This window comes from Diplotaxodon limnothrissa, linkage group LG16 (assembly GCF_057381915.1).
Source record: "Diplotaxodon limnothrissa isolate DT_005_m linkage group LG16, D_limnothrissa_male_GT1.1, whole genome shotgun sequence".
In the NCBI taxonomy this organism is placed as follows: domain Eukaryota; kingdom Metazoa; phylum Chordata; class Actinopteri; order Cichliformes; family Cichlidae; genus Diplotaxodon; species Diplotaxodon limnothrissa.
The window spans coordinates 1,239,203-1,257,022 of record NC_140611.1 but is presented as its reverse complement, the minus strand read 5'-3'; the positions used below and the strand labels follow the sequence as shown (position 1 = coordinate 1,257,022).

The 17,820-nt window shown below is 41.9% G+C and overlaps 1 protein-coding gene across 1 annotated transcript; it reads right to left on the bottom strand.

Annotated features, from left to right (window-relative positions):
- Positions 1-9,452: 9,452 nt before the first annotated feature.
- LOC146615537 (uncharacterized) lies at positions 9,453-14,056 on the bottom strand. Its single transcript, XM_085373965.1, has 10 exons — positions 13,844-14,056; positions 13,663-13,695; positions 13,477-13,566; positions 12,994-13,065; positions 12,797-12,885; positions 12,582-12,684; positions 12,235-12,337; positions 12,103-12,155; positions 11,917-11,995; positions 9,453-10,074 (listed from the first exon to the last, which is right to left on the bottom strand). Exons 1-10 carry the CDS (start codon positions 14,054-14,056, stop codon positions 9,515-9,517), a joined length of 1,395 nt encoding a protein of 464 aa, XP_085230091.1. The 3' UTR covers positions 9,453-9,514.
- Between the last annotated feature and the right edge of the window lie 3,764 nt (positions 14,057-17,820).

Below are 17,820 nucleotides of genomic sequence, written 5' to 3'. Positions count from 1 at the left end.
CAGAATCAGAATCAGAATACTTTATTGATCCCTGGGGGAAATTATTTTTTGTTACAGTGCTCCATTTTAAACCAACATTAAGACAAGACAGACAATACGCTAACTAAGAATAGTACAATATATACATATATATACATACATACATACATAAGTCGCTTATAAATAAATATTTGGAAAAGAAACATGTGTAGCTGTAGCAGCAAACAGTGTGTTAAGTGGATGCGTTGTACAGGGAGATGGCCACAGGCAGGAATGATTTCCTGTGTCGTTCAGTGGTGCTTTTCGGTAATCTCAGTCTCTCACTGAACGAGCTCCTGTGGCTGACCAACATGTCATGGAGTGGGTGGGAGGTGTTATCCAACATTGTCTTTATCTTGGACAGCATCCGCCTCTCCGACACCACCTTGAGGGAGTCCAGCTCCATCCCCACAACATTGCTGGCCTTACGGATCAGTTTATTAAGTCTGTTGGCATCTGCGACCCTCAGCCTGCTCCCCCAGCATGCAACAGCATAGAGGATCGCACTGGCCACAACAGACTCATAGAAAATCCTCAGCATTTTCTGGCAGATGTTGAAGGACCTCAGTCGCCTCAAAAAATAGAGACGACTCTGGCCCTTCCTGTAAAGTGCTGTGGTGTTTTTAGCCCAGTCCAGTTTATTGTCAATGTGTACTCCAAGGTATTTATAGTCCTCCACAATGTCAACACTGACCCCCTGGATTGAAACAGGGGTCAAGTGTTTCCTGGTCTTCCTGAAGTCCACGATCAGTTCCTTGGTCTTTGCCACGTTGAGCTGCAGATGATTCTGCTCACACCACGTGACAAAGGAGTCGACCACAGCCCGGTACTCTGTCTCATCATCCCTGCTGATGCATCCAACCACCGCAGAGTCATCAGAAAACTTCTGAAGATGGCAGGTCTCTGTGCAGTGGCTGAAGTCTGTGGTGTAGAGGGTGAAGAGGAAGGGGGAGAGGACAGTCCCCTGTGGTGCCCCTGTGTTGCTAATCACCTTGTCAGACACACACTGTGGGAGACGTACATATTGTGGTCTTCCTGTCAGGTAATCAACAATCCAGGACACCAGAGAAGCATCCACCTGCATCGCTGCTAACTTATCACCCAGGAGGGTCGGCCTGATGGTGTTGAAAGCACTAGAAAAGTCAAAAAACATGACCCTCACAGTGCTCGCCGGCTGGTCCAGATGGGTGTAGACACGATTGAGCAGGTAGATGATGGCATCCTCTGTTCCGAGACGAGGCTGATAAGCGAACTGAAGGGGATCCAGATGTGGTCTTACTATGGGTCGCAGCTGGTCCAGGATGAGCCTTTCCAGGGTCTTCATGATGTGGGAGGTCAGTGCCACGGGCCTGTAATCCTGGGGGCCACTGGGACGAGGCGTCTTTGGTACAGGGACGAGGCATGATGTCTTCCACATCACCGGGACCCTCTGCAGACTCAGACTCAGCATAAACAGTTTATGAAAGACTCCACACAGCTGGGGGGCACAGGTCTTGAGGACAAGGGGACTCACTCCGTCTGGTCCAGCAGACTTGCCTGAGTGAAGTCTCCTCATTTGCATCTCAACCTGGTATTGAGTGAAGGTGATGGGTGGGGGAGGGGTGTCAGGACTCTCACAGGAGGCAACATGTGAAGAGAGAGGCTGGCACAGTGGTGTGGCTCTGGATTCCAGGCTGACTGCAGGTGAGGTTGTGGGGGTGGGAGCAGACACTGTGGTGTCGAATCTATTGAAAAACAGATTCAACTCATTGGCTCTATTCTCACCTCCCTCAGCTCCCCTGCTGTTGGTTGGCCTGAATCCAGTGATGGTCTTCATGCCCCTCCACACCTCTCTCATGCTGTTCTGCTGGAGTTTCCACTCCAGCTTCCTCCTGTAATTGTCCTTAGCCTCTCTGATCTTGTCCTTTAGTAACACCTGGACCTTCCTCACCTCCTCTTTGTTGCCCCCTCTGAAAGCCCTCTTCTTGTTGTTGAGGAGGGCTTTGATGTCCTTAGTCACCCACGGCTTGTTATTTGGGTAACAATGAACAGTCTGAGCTGGAACAATGGAGTCGGTGCAGAAAGTTATGTAGCCTGTGATACACTCAGTAAGCCCATTGATGTCCTCGGCGTGAGGCTCACAGAGTGTTTCCCAGTCGGTCACCTCGAAACAGCCCTGTAGTTCCGCTATTGCCTCCTCTGACCACCTCCTGACAGTCCTGGTGGTCACAGGTTCCCTCCTCACAATTGGCACATAGCTGAAAAAAAGATATTATGAATTAATCCAAGAGGCTAAACTGAGTAGGTTCGTCATGTCATTGCCAGAACAGGTTTTAGGCAAATCCTTTAAATTCTAGCAGCGTTTTTTTATGTTATCACAACAAAAAACAGAGTAGGTGGATTTGCCTAAATCAGCTAAACCGGCACAGAGCATTCCTTTATAAAAGACCTGTGCAATAGGTATTCCAATTTTTAAAAAAATAATACAGTCTTGATTTAAACTTTAAATTCCTTCAATTACAGTTACTAATCATTTCAAATAACTGTTTTTCAGATTTTTCCACCGCCTGAAATACCAGTTTTTATCTGGCTACAAGAATAAGCGTCTGGATGATCTGATTGAAGTGCTCCTAGGGAAGGCCGACGACTACTTCTCAGTCATAAAAACCCTGCAAGATGTGGGCCGCATGAAAAAAAGGTTTGCTGACACCTTGTCTCAAGTTTCAGACTCTGCTTGAAGACTGATGGAAAGTGGTTGGGCTCTTAAAATTACAGTCAAGAACAGCCATGGAGTTAATGCATATCAAGTCCCATCTGAGTCAAGAGAAGACATAGTGTATGATGTCTGCCCTGTTGAGTCCTACTGCAACTGTACATATGGCTTACGAGGACTTCTTTGCAAGCATCTAGTGTTACTTGCAAAATTAGCAGAGGTTGACAATGACATCTATCCAAACATGGAAACAAACATTTCTACCTTGGCAAGAATTGCAGTGAAAGAAAGGCATTACTTTGTACACTGTGAGGACTTGAAAGTGATAAAAATGCCAAGTTTGTTTGGAAAGCTGTGGTTTTTTGCATCGGCTGAAACACTTCAGTGCACTTGTTGTACGTTCTCTCACTATAACACATGTGCTTGCCTGAAGGTGGCTTGTAGCCATTTTAAACAAATGAAAAACTCTCTGAAAAGTCCTCTATCAACTTTGAATGACACTCCTGTAGTTGAAAGCACAGACAAAAAATGCACAGAAGATGCGGTTGGAAAACTAAATGCTGTTTTAGACACAGTTAAACAGTGGGCATTCATTCCAGAGGGCATTACTGCAATGATAGATGAACTGCATACAAATGTCTTAAAAACAAAACAAGAAGTAGGCAAAAGTATATGCCAGTACGAAATAAAGACGACAGATAATGCACGCAAAATTAGGCCATTGCATTCTAGCAAGAAACGTTCGGCCAGCATCGACATTCCAACCCTAACAAAATGAATGTGAACAGTCGATAACCACTGAAAGAGAGACATCCTCTGGAGAAAATGAAAACCTTTTGGAATACAAAACAAAAAAGAGAAGAGTTAAAGCTAAGTATATGCACAAGTAGACTTTTGTGTGACATTTCAAAGGGACTGCATCCATTACTTCTGTTTATTGAAACCTAAAGCTGAATAGCTGTCTTAACTTTCTGCCAAGGAACAGATGAAAAGAAATTGTTTGCTCTCTCAAGCAGTTGTTATTTATGTGTGTTATTCATTACTTTGGCTTGGTTGCTGTTTTTGATACAAATTCATCTGTGCCCATTGTAATATTTTCATATGTTACTATTTTTATATTGCTATGCATTATAAATAAAGGATTACTTATTACTATTAAAGGTCTGCATTTGTAATTGTTGGTATTATTTATAAAATATGCGCTCTTAAGTTTTTTGCTCCATAAAACGATACCTGTCACTTTTTGGACATAGAGTATCAGCTGTTGAGAACCCCCGGCTCATACAAAATAGAAGTAAAAGGTTTCAACATCCAGCCTTTTTATGATTAAATACAAAGTGTAATAAATGAGTTATTGGGGTGTGATTTTGTTAATAGTTAGTCTTAAGTATAAGTTTAATAGTAATGATGAGTAAGAAAATATAGCCAGAATAATGGAATGAGACTAACACCTGACCTCACACTGAGATTTGGTATGAAGTGGCATGTTTGTGCTAATGCTGACATTGGGGCTCAGAGTTCCTCTGTGTGTATATATTTGTGAACGTTAACTTGGCTAATGTCCAAGGGTTTGACTGCTTTCCTGTTGGATTGTATCACACAGAACAGGGATAAGAGCACCAGTGGCCGTGCACACCCTCATCTCTCTCCTTCACCCGATCATTAGTGTTGGAAACCGGCATTAGCTCAGAGTAGATTAGACTTCAGTATAGTGCAAGTGATTTGATTTTATGATTATTTGATTCAGTTTTTTCTGTGTTCAAGCTCAATTACTTTAATAAAATATGTTGAATTAAAACAAATAAACAAACAAATAAACTGTGGACATTACCCTTTTAAACCTTTCTGAAACAAGACAGGTATAAACCAGTGTATAAAAGTTTACATAGGTATAAATAGCTCTAACACTTTACTCCAGCCTGGCATCCACATATGTGGACATCAGATTTTGGGTTATTTAGACCAAAATACTAAATCTTGATCAACAAGTGCCTGAGTTACAGTTACGAAGACATTATACTGCAACTGTTCTATCGAAATTTCAAATTAATGTCCTCATATGTGGCTCTCATTTTTCTCAGAAACAAAAATTAGGTAAAAAAAAAAAAAAATCTGGTAATTCTTTCTTTTTACATTCATCAGGTTCCAATCGGCCCAAATATCAAAGAGAAATTAAAAATGCATGCCATGGAAGATTTCGGGTCTTAGGGGGTTAAAATGACCAGACCCCTCCGGCCTGTTTTCCAGGCCACTAAATTAAACCCAGTCAATTACCAATTGCACAGAATAAAAACCTACGAGGTCCACTAATAGAATAGAATAGAATAGAATAGAATAGAATTCAACTTTATTGTCATTGCACATGCACAGGTACAGGGCAACGAAATGCAGTTTGCATCCATCCAGAAGTGCTTTAGTGATATAGATATATTACAATAAATATTAGCAATAATATAGATATGTAAATATATTACAGAAGTGGGTCTATTATGGAATGTTATAATGTACACGGTATGAAGTATGTTGTGAATATTCTATAACTATAAGTATGTACAGGCTGTAGTGAGTACAAGCTATGTACAGGCTATGAACAGGATATAAATATGAAAAACTATACAGAATATGAAATAAATAACTTTACAGAATCTGAGATATACAGCTATACAGAAATGGGAACTGTGCAAGTTGTAAACAGTTGTAGGGTTAAAAATTATCGTATGTACAGAATGATTATTACAGAGCTATACAGTAGTGCAGTTAAGATAAGTGAGATATGTGGATAATTCTACAGAGGCTATATAAAGTGCTGGTGGTTGTGAGTGGTGGTTCAGTCCATGTTATTATTGTGTGTTTGAGGGTACAGTTGTCCATTGTGGGTGTGTGTATGTTCAGTCCATGTTTTAACGTGGGTCAGATGTCAGGAGGCAGAGTTCAGGAGTCTGACAGCTGTGGGGAAGAAGCTGTTCCGGTACCTGGTGGTCTTAGTCCGGAGGCTCCTGTAGCGCCTCCCAGAGGGCAGGAGGGTGAAGAGTCCATGTGATGGGTGACTGGGGTCTTTGATGATTTTCCCAGTCCTTTTCATACACCGCTTCCTGTAGATGTCTTTTATGGCAGGAAGTGGTGCTCCGGCGATGCGCTGGGCAGTTTTCACGACCCTCTGCAACGCCTTCCAGTCCGAGGCAGAGCAGTTCCCGTACCAGACTGTTATACAGTTGGTCAGGATGCTCTCGATGGTGCAACGATAGAAGTTCACCAGGATGTCTGAGGACAGGTGGTTCTTCCTCAGAGTCCTCAAGAAGAAGAGGCGCTGGTGAGCCTTCTTGACCAGCTTGGAGCAGTTGGTCGTCCAGATGAGATCCTCAGAGATGTGGACTCCCAGGAACTTGAAGCTGCTCACACGCTCCACAGCCATCCCCTTAATGTGGATGGGTGGATGTGGGTCAGCATTCCTCCTGTAGTCCACGATGAGCTCCTTGGTCTTCTCGGTGTTAAGCAGCAGGTTGTTTGTGTCGCACCACTCAGCCAGACGATCCACCTCCTCCCTGTAGGCGGCCTCATCGTTGTCACTGATGAGGCCAATCACCGTGGTGTCATCTGCAAACTTAATGATGGTGTTGGAACCATCAGCAGGTCTGCAGTCGTGGGTGAAGAGGGAGTAGAGGAAAGGGCTCATCACACAGCCTTGTGGTACACCGGTGTTCATTGTGATGGTAGATGAGCAGTGGTTATCCAGCCGGACATGTTGGGGGCGGTTGGTCAGGAAGTCCAGTAACCATTTGCAGATGAGGGAACTGATGCCCAGGTCTGTCAGTTTCCTGATGAGTTGTGAGGGGTGGATTGTATTGAATGCTGAACTGAAGTCTATAAACAGCATTCTGGCGTAGGTGTTGTTGTTGTCCAGGTGTGAGAGGACAGAGTGCAGTGCGATGGAGACTGCATCCTCTGTGCTCCTGTTCTGGCGGTATGCGAATTGGTGGGGGTCCAGGGTGGGGGGGAGACAGGATTTGAAGTGTGCTAGGACCAGTCGCTCTAAGCACTTAGTGATGATGGGGGTGAGTGCTACTGGGCGGTAGTCATTGAGGCAAGATGGGTTGGAGTTTTTGGGTATCGGGACGATGGAGGTGGATTTGAAGCAGGCCGGTACCACAGCGTGGGCCAAGGACAGGTTGAATATGTCTGTGAGCACTCCTGCAAGCTCCCCAGAACACGCTCTGAGAACACGCTCGGGGATGCCATCAGGACCTGCAGCCTTGTGGACATTGATCCTGCTCAGCACCGCTCCTACATTGGTGGGGGAGAGAGTCAGAGGTTGGTGGTCTGGCGTCACGTCTGCTTTGGTTGTGGTTGTGGGGTTCCCTCGCTCAAAGCGAGCATAAAAGTTGTTGAGCTTGTTGAGGAAGGAGACATCAGAGGATGCGGGGGAGGGTTTGGTGGTCCTGTAGTCTGTGATGATCTGGAGTCCTTGCCACATGCGTCGGGGGTTGGAGTTGGAGAAGTGTTCTTCTACCTTCTTTTTGTAATGGTGTTTGGCTTTTTTGATGCCCTTCTTTAGATTAGCCCTGGCTGTACTGTAGGCGTGTGCATCTCCTGACCTAAAGGCGGTGTTGCGGGCCTTCAGGAGGAGACGAACATCCCGGTTCATCCAAGGCTTCTGGTTGGGGTACATGGTGATCCGTTTCTGGGTGGTGACACTGTCTGTGGTTTCGGAGATGTAATCCAATACAGATGAGGCGTACTGGTCCAGGTCTGTGTGGGTGAACATATTCCAGTCTGTGTTTTTAAATCTGTCCTGGAGCACTGCGTCTGTCCCCTCTGGCCACACTTTAATTGTCCTCACAGCAGGTTTCACACGTTGGATGAGTGGTGAATACCGAGGTGTGAGGAACAGGGAGAGATGGTCTGATTGTCCAATGTGGGGGAGGGGTGTGGCTTTGTAGGCTCCAGCCAGGTTGGAATACACATGGTCTAAAGTCTTGTCTCCTCTGGTGTGGCAGGAGACATGTTGGTGGAATCTGGGGAGGACTGTCTTTAAGTTGGTGTGGTTGAAGTCGCCAGCAACAATAAAAGCAGCCTCGGGGTGTTTATTCTGGTGTTTGTTAATGGCTGCAGAAAGTTCTTTCATGGTGTTTGTTAATGGCTGCAGAAAGTTCTTTCATGGCCAACCTAGCATTAGCGTTGGGGGGGATATACACGGCAGTGAGTATGATAGAAGTGAGTTCTCTGGGGAGGTAATAAGGTCTGCATTTGACCATTAAAAACTCCGCATTAGGTGAGCAGTGACTCTCAGTAGTAGTGGAGTTCATGCACCAAGCATTGTTAATATAAATGCACAAACCTCCACCTCTGGTCTTGCCGGAGTCATCTGCTAGCCTGTCGGCTCGGTGTGTGTGGCGTCCTGCTAACTCGATAGCATTGTCCGGGCAGCTGTTGTTCAACCATGTTTCGGTGAAAAAACATGACATTTGAGTCCATAATCCGTCTGTTGTTAGTGATGGAGAGCCGTATCTCATCCATTTTGTTTGCCAGAGAACGGACATTGGTGAGGAAAATTCTGGGTAAAGGCAGCCGGTGTGGTGTTAGCTTTAGCTTAGCCCGTAGCCCGTAGCCCGTAGCCCTCCGCGCCTACCTCGCCTTTGTTTACGATCCCGGCGCCGTCTGCGTGCACTTCCGCCTGGCCAGGGAGAGTGGGCAGCCTCCGGTGTTCTGGAGATCTCTGGGATGAGTCGGAGATCGGCGATAAAACTGTTGGAGTTATGAGTCCATGGAGTTATGGACTATAATAGTCCAAAAGTCCAAATCTTTAATAGAAAAGACAGGCAGAACTCAAACAAACAATAATCCAAACAAGGAGCTTATATACACACTGGAAAGTAAATAATTATAAGTTATTAAATCAGACTAATTAAATACAGTAAAACTAATAAGGGAAGACGAACACACGGGAAATAAAAATGACAACAGTGTAAACATACCAAAACTCAAAATAAAACAGGAAAGCTACTACAAACCAAGTGTGACACAAATACATTCATATTGAAACATATGTGATAATTTTCTTTCTTTGTAGAATTTTTAAGATATGTGTTAGAACAGTCATTATCCTGTTTGGATTAGGAACCAATCATTTTTGCCAAATAGTTAACACAAACTTAGAACAACAATGAACAATTTTCAAGATTCTGATTTACAGAACAAACAAAAGTCACAAAAGGTTTCATTATTTAAGAGACAAGATCAAGTTTTTCACACAGGAATGAAATGACAGAATCCAGTGCAGCGGGGCCAAAGGTGTGTGTCAGCAAACTGAAGGTTGAGGAATCAGTCAGCTCATGTTTAAGGTTGTGTTGGATTTTGAGAAGAGTCTGTCTGTTATTAGAAAGTAAGATTAACAATGTTACACCAATAACCCAAATACGGGGAAATGACAAATAATACCAAAAAAGATACAACTTTCATATTGTTTTACTAACTTACTTTGTCATATCAGCACTTGAATGGTCGATGCCTTTACAGACCATGTCTGTTGTGACATCACAGGCCAATCTTCCGGCAAACCCGAGGGCTAGCTCCCCAGCCTCCTCTTCACTCAGAACACTAAACACTGTTACTTTAGTTTTGGCCTTCTTAGGCCTGTCAAGAATCATTGCGGGCAGTTTGGCTTTACGGACCTAAAAAAGAAAAAGTGCAAACACCAAAAGAGCAGAGAGAGACACACACACACGCACAAAGTTAAATGCTTTTGTTTACATGGTGTAATTGTGTATATGTTGCAGCAAATGCACAATTTCCAGCCACATTGTCACTTCATTGATACGAGTAACCCGGATTTATTTCAGGTGACATCAAAATCACGAAATGTATACCTACCCCAATCAAACCTCTGAAAACATGAACTGACATGTTCTCTGCGTTGATTCTGCGCTTGATCTCGTCTTCTGTTATTGTGTAGGTTTTCTTTTTTGAGCTTGGTACAGATAAGCGACCATGCACTCTGTAAACTGTACTAGTTCCTTCTGAATCAGTTTGGAATTCTGTATCTGCATCGATCCTGTCAACATCAGCAGCAGCAGCATTATCTGTACTCAGACTTGTGCCGTATACTTCTGCTTCTTTTTCTTTGTCTTCAGTCTGTGTACCTTCATCTCTTTCAGTCTGTGTACCTTCATCTCTGACTGTCAGTCTTCCTATCTCACTGTTACTTGTCGGTTTGCTGCAGATGTCCTCTCCCTTAGGAACTTTTCCTTTGTCATTCGCTGCCTGATGCTTTCCCTGATGACATTCTTCACTGGCTACTTCTATTGCTCCTCCTGTATAGCCACCTACTATGCTGCACAACTCCTTTCCCTCTGCTGTGCTGCACTGTGCTGTTACATAAAGAAGAATGATATAAACAGCACTATATCAATTTAATTGTGAAGAGAAATCCCCACAATACGACACAGTTATGTCTAAAATAGTTTTGTGTAAAAACTGGATCTTGAAACGTCCACTTTAATTACACAGTCCTGGTGTGCAAAGGCAAAATTACGAAAAAAATTTTCACTTTAAACATTTTTGGACATTGTTTAGTTACAGTTGTGGTCAAAAGTTTACATACACTTGTAAAGAATAGAATATAATGGCTCTACCGAGTGTCCCGTTATTTCTAAAACTCTGATTTTTCTCTGATAGAGTGATTGGAACAGATACTTCTTTGTCACAAAAAACATTCATGAAGTTTGGTTCTTTAATGACTTTATTATGGGTTAACATAAAAAAGTGATCACATTTGCTGGGTCAAAAATATACATACAGCAACATGAATTAGCAATTTTGGTGACTTAGAAAGTTGTCAGTGAACTGAGCTTCATAGCATGGCCTCTTCACTTCTTGCGAGTGATTATGAGTGACTACAGTTGGTGACTTCTCTTAGGCCAATTAAATAGGGCTCATTGGATACAAACGCCCACAAACGCTACAATGGAAAAGTCAAAGTAGCTCAGCATGGATCTGAAAAAGAGAATTTTTGACTTGAACAAGTCAGGAAAGTCACTTGGGGCCATTTCAAAGCAGCTGCATGTCCCAAGAGCAACAGTGCAAACAATCGTTTGTAAGTATAACGTGCATGGCACTGTTTCATCACTGCCAAGATCAGGAAGAAAACGCAAGCTGCTGCTGAGAGAAAATTGGTCAGGAGGGTGAAGAGTCAACCAAGAATCACCAAAAAGCAGATGTGCCAAGAATTAGAAGCTGCTGAAACACAGGTGTCATTGTCCACAGTCAAACGTGTTTTGCATCTCCATGGACTGAGAGGCTGCTGTGCAAGAAGGAAGCCCTTGCTCCAAAAGCGGCACCTTAAGGCTCAACTGAAGTTTGCTGCTGATCACATGGACAAAGATAAGACCTTCTGGAGGAAAGTTCTGTGGTCAGACAAAACAAAAATCGAGCTTTTTGGCCACAATGCCCAGCAATATGTTTGGAGGAGAAAAGGTGAGGCCTTCAACCCCAAGAACACCGTGCCTACAATCAAGCATGGTGGTGGGAGTATTATGCTGTGGGGCTGTTTTGCTGCCAATGGAACTGGTGATTTACAGAGAGTAAATGGGATAATGAAGAAGGAGGATTACCTTCACATTCTTCAACATAACCTAAAATCATCAGCACGAAGGTTGGGTCTTGGGCGCAGTTGGGTGTTCCAACAGGACAATGACCCCAAACACACATCAAAAGTGGTAAAGGAATGGCTAAATCAGGCTAGAATAAGGGTTTTAGAATGGCCTTCCCAAAGTCCTGACTTAAACCCCATTGAAAACATGTGGACAATGCTGAAGAAACAAGTCCATGTCAGAAAGCCATCAAATTTGACTGAACTGCACCAATTCTGTCAAGAGGAGTGGTCAAAGATTCAACCAGAAGCTTGTGGATGGCTACCAAAAGCGCCTAATTGAAGTGAAAATGGCTAAGGGACATGTAACCAAATATTAGCACTGCTGTATGTATATTTTTGACCCAGCAGATGTGATCACTTTTTTCTGTTAACCCATAATAAAGTCATTAAAGAACCAAACTTCATGAATGTTTTTTGTGACAAAGAAGTATCTGTTCCAATCACTCTATCAGAGAAAAATCAGAGTTTTAGAAATAACGGGACACTCGGTAGAGCCATTATATTCTATTCTTTACAAGTGTATGTAAACTTTTGACCACAACTGTATATTGTGACTTACTCTCACAGAAGATACAGATGCCACAAACAGACTTTGAACAACGCATGTGCTTGTATGCACCACATTTCTGGCACTGCACCTGTGAATTAAAAAAAAAAAAAGAAGAAGAAATAAACAAACAAAAAACAAATGAACAAAGTCCATTATATAAACAATCTATATGGCTAAGGACATGTCATAGTGTACCCGGTCTTTGGCTGCAATCACACACCAGCACTGACTGCACTTCCTAGTTCGTTCTGCAAAATATAATTTGTTTAAGTACAAGTTACATTTTCCAATGTTAGAGAAAAAGAAGGCGGCTAATTTTATCTTTACCTATTGAGGAAAATAAGTAGTGGCAAAGTCGGGACCTGAGCTTTGTGATTTCAGTGTTGTACTCCTCCACTTGTGTTTTACCGTCAATGAGAGATTGGGGAAACTAATAATTGACGAAGAAGAAAAAAAAAAAGAACAAAAAGAATTAGATTAACAAAGAAATGGGGTTTTTTTTACACCCCCCGAGAAAAAAAAAATAGAGCAACCAAAGCCAAAGCATTACTGCTGAAATGGTTCAATCTACAACAAAAATTGAGATTTTACCATCCTGCCTCTAAGGCTTTAAAAACTGAATAGACAAAAATGTAAACATTACTTATATAGGTTAAAGCTATAGTTTTCAGTACCATTATGACATGCACTCCACATGAGTTCCCATCCTGTTGATGTGGGTGGCTCACATGTGACAAAGTCCACTCTCCAGTGCAGCCTCTTGCTGAAGCAAATGAGCTGAGAGATCGCAGTTATTACAAATAAAAAGCATATAGAGAAATCAATAACCACGTTCGGTAATGATTTCAATTAAATTAAATATGTTATGTTAAATATGTTAATTAATTACCTCCAGTTTTTCAACACCGCACTTTTTCTGACCTCCGACTCGCCAAATGAATTCATATAGACTATGGTCCTCTTGGGTATGTCACAAAACTGTTTTGTAAAAAGATGGATATGGTAGGCTTGGGCCGTGAGCTTTCCTAATGAGGGACACTGAAAAGTATCATGCACTAGAGAGAGTGCAAAATCTGTGCAACTTACAAACAAGGTCCAGTGGCTGCCGTTTTCCAGACAGGCTCCAATCAGTTTCTCATACATCTGAAAGATGTTTTTCTGGAAATAAAAATAATGTGACAAGTATGTTTTTCTGTCAAGAATGACACTGCAAAACTGCGAAAGCTTGTCAGGTGAGACTTGTAATTAATTCTGCAGATACACAAACATATAGAAAGTGTCATTTTTTGTTTACATTAATTAAGTTCTATAGTGTGTACGAAACAAATCAAGACCACAGACTCAACACGCACCACTCAATTTTTGGTTTTCTTTATCAGTTGGCCAAGACAGAAATGTTTTAATCTGTGTGCATTGCTTTTGAGCAAGTCTTTACACAGAAAAGGTTTCAGAAAGGTATTTTTCAGGTTCTTCTGACAAGACTTCAATTTTGGAAAATGCTGTTTGTTTATAGTGGCAACTTATAAACCCTTTGTGATAAGAACATAGTTACCACAGTCCAAGTCATACCTTCAAAAAGTATGCACTTTGTGCTCTTGTGGACCCATCCAAAATTTTTCCAGTGATTTGGCTTGGTATTGGATAAATGTGAGGGAAATTCTATAAAAATAACATAAATACACTTATGTTTTCAAATACATTACAAAAAACGTAAACATGCTATGTCATTATGATCAAACAAGCTTTTCAACATACCTCACACTGCAAATAGATTAGGCCATCTATTACCTTATAAAACAAATAAATAAATACATATAAATAAAAACAGAACTAAGGAATACGATTCATTAAGTAAATTGTACAATAAAGTGTATTTAAAGCAGAATTTAACATTAGTTTTATGACAACATAAAAGGATTTTTATGTCAAGAGGTACCTCATCTGAAATGTTTGTCTGGTCAAACAGGGATTTCAAACTTGAAATACCAATAGAGTTTGGTCCAGCTACTCCCACAAGGTAATCTGTGAGAAAGCATATGCTGTAGTCAACAGATATCATTTTCTTTTTGCATGCTGCAACCATCATCCATTTCAGTCTTCTAGGAGCTTTGTCTGGTTGTAGTTCTTTTTTCTCCTCCTCTCCCCTCATCTATGAATTAAATTGTTTTCTGACCTTCCTTCCCAATGGGATGTTTAAGCAATATATGTATGGTCAGAAGGGGGTGAAATTTTCATTGCAGTTGTACGTGTAACATTGCATGTGATAATAAAAGGCTTGATTGGTTGATTATTCAACATGAGTTGACATTTACCTGACATTGTGAAGGAGTCACAGTTTCTGTAAGGGTGTAAGAACATAACATGTGGATTTGTTACACTTCTTTTTCACAAGTTAATAACAATCAATAATTTTCATTCCATTATTAACAAGCTATCACACGATGTCCCAGGGACAACATCTACACGATGTCCCTGGGACAACATCTACACGATGTCCCTGGGACAACATTTACACTTTGTCCCAGGGACAACATTTACGCGATGTCCCAGGGACAACATTTACGCGATGTCCCTGGACAAATTTGTAAATATCTGGATTACTGTTAATCTCCATAGAATCAAGAACTCATGTCAAGTTTCACAGCTATGGACCAGTTAATTATGTTTCCAGGTGATAGTTTGATTCATAGATTCAGCACACAACCATAAGTCTAGGCCTTTTAGTCCAGATTCTCTTCACTTATGTTTGTAAAATGATCAGGGAAGCTAGTGCAATTTTGCCTGACCCAACCCCCGGGCCACGAAACACCCAAAAAGTTGGGGAACGCTGGTCTAGAGAACACTGGTTAGCTAATGCTGTCGTCAAGTAGCCTATCGCTAGCAAACAAACAGCAAGCCAAGTGAGGAACATATGTATAATGCTTACCGTAACACTGGTTAGCTAATGCTGTCGTCAAGTAGTCTATCACTAGCAAACAAACAGCAAGCCAAGTGAGGAACATATGTATAATGCTTACCGTTTATTAAAGAAAAGTATTCTAAATTGACTTCAAATTCGGCGGACAGGCGAATTGACTTCAAATTCGGCGGACAGGCGGCGGTTTCTCGCTTCTTCACTTGTATTTCGAAATACTCGAAGGCGGGTATTTCGAAGTCGCAAAGGAATGACGTCACAAGAAGGTGATTGGTCACCTGCAATGTTGAAACTGGAACAACATTAATTATGATGATGTGGGAACAATGCTGACACGAGGATATCAGATCGTCCTTTTGACACAACACCAGCTAACTGACAAGACTTAGTTAAAAGCTAATATTATGGTTGAATATTATTGCACCTAACCTTGGGCTCCAGTATTCTGAAATCCCCACTTCCCCTCTGATAAACCACATGATTATGTAACAAATATGTCAGCTTAGAAGAAGAACAGAGGACAGTTTATTCAGGGTGTGACAGCACTTTACCACCTGTGGCCAACATATCATACAAATTTCTGGACTGGAGCACGTACATCCTTAAAAACTCCAGGACTTCATCACAGCCTCTCTCACATCTGCTTCACATGTGTAGTTTACAGGAAACTTAAATAACACTGGCTGAATATGTTTGTAGCAGGATAAAATTAGGGTCCCTTATATGAATGGGATTTAAACAGGGAGAAAGAAGAAAATGTTGGCATCAGTTCCAACATTTCACTTAATTGAGACTCACTTGTGTTTAACCTTGGAATATGTGAACAGATTACTTATTGAGTCCTTTCTCAGTCCATGGGTTGTAAAACCGCAACATCCTCCATCCGTAGTAAGAGAAAGCGTCTGTGGCAATAACCAAAATGTCTCCATACAGCCTTCGTGAATAAGAAAATGGGTGGCCAGGAATTTTTTTTTTAATTTTTAAATTGTATAGAGCTAAATATGAAACGTGTCTGTGAGTCCTTCAGTCCAAATACTCGAGGTCGAGAAGAATATACAGCAGCCGCTGATCCCTCAATGGCACCAGTAAGACGGCAGGACAGCAGGGCCTCTTCCTCAGCAGAAAAGTCTCCTCCACTGCTAGCAGGAGAATGACACATGAGTATTTTAAAGGTACTGCGTGTACAGATATCACCGTTGGCTCACACAAGCTTGCTCTGACACAGCTACAGACCTTGGCTGTGTCCCAATCCAGCGACCGCACGCTCCTGAGTACACATTTTGAGACCTATTACTTCACAGCGACACGACGGCTGTCCCAATCCGAAGTGTACTCCAAATGTGCCATCGATTTCCCCAAATTTGAAGTGTGGTCCGGTGTACACTTCATGGTCCCATATATCCCACAATTCATAGCGCGGTGGTGGGTGTGGATAATTTTCCCGAAAAATACGGCAGAGGGCAGAAGCGGAGCGGCCGAAGAGTAAACTTTCAAAAGTAAGTTTACTGTATATGATGTCACTTATTTATGTGCCAATGTTTAATAATGAAGAGCATTGAAACATTGCTGTTGGCCACATGTCGGCAAAGATATGTGACATTAGGGATGTTTGTACTAACTTGGTTTTAAAGCCTTTAAAATATACGCCGTTCAATAGTCGACCTTAATCTTACAGAGAATGTGATGATTTTGTGGATAATTAAAGTCAGTCATATATCCACAAACACAACAAGCTGAAAGTCAGTGATGCTGCTCGGTTTGCAGTCCTGAACATCACGGCACAAGCAGGATCCACTGCACTGTTAATGTTAGCTATGTTATATTGCTGCCTCGGTGGTGTCGAGCCAAACGGACTTTAACGTGTGTTTGAACGAGCTGACGGTTCACTCGTTAAGCTGAAAGAAAGATGCTTCAATCACAGGAGTCACACATGTGTCCACTGTACCATCTGGGAACTCTTCTTGTTTACACTCGTAATAACACAAACACTAAATCCTGCTTCTCTGGTGCTGTTGTGTAGCAGTGTGTACACCTGAGACTGTCACCTGTCTGTCTGTCCTGCACTCTCTCTCTGTTTCTTTCTCTCTGATTGTGGAATAAAAGTATGAACATGTGTTTATAAGTTACACTTTTGTTTGAATCCTGCAGCTTATCACACATTTGATTTCCATGTGTGACGACTGCAAGTGTCCAGAGTGAGGACAGACTGAGGGACCCACTGCTGCACATCATCTGTGAGGCTTTGCACCCCTGATGATCCACCAGGACAAACTCAGCAGTGTGTGAGGAAGAGGAGGAGGAAGAGCCAGCAGCAGCTGACAGATGGAGAGAACAGACAGACTGTTCCCTGTTTGTGAAGGACTGCTAGGAAAGTTTAACATAACTGTCTGTGCTGAATCAGTCTTATTAGGTAATGTTCAAATAATGTTATCATCCCAGTGTTTCCAGTGTGGGAGAAAGTACTCAGGGCCTTCAAGTTACACACTATGAAAGGCAGCAACAAGTTTAATGTTCAGAAACCTAAAGTATGTATCAGCAGCAGAATGGAGCTAAAAAAAAATGTTTGTTTCAGTTCTATGAAGCTTTGAGTATTTTGGATCAGTAGCACTGCTGTGTTTGTTGCATCATATTGCTGTGATTGTTTATATGCTTTATATATAGTTAGTTCAAATGCACAACATAAATGACAACTTACTGTTCACTGAACACACATCACTCACTGAGTTAGGTCCTTCTTGCACCTTTTTAAAAACACATCCCTTTAGCTTACATCTTGAAAGTAGTGCAAGCCATATGGGTTTATATTCCAAACAGTGACACACGAACTTGATCACCAAAGTCCGCTTAACATGGCTGCTAATTTTCAAGCTTACTAGCTTATTCACGATTAGCACATCATAACATAACCAAACGATAACATATATAAAGAAACAATATACGTATAAAACACCAATTCTTACCTAGCAGGAGAATAAATAATCAGTATTTTAAGGCTACTG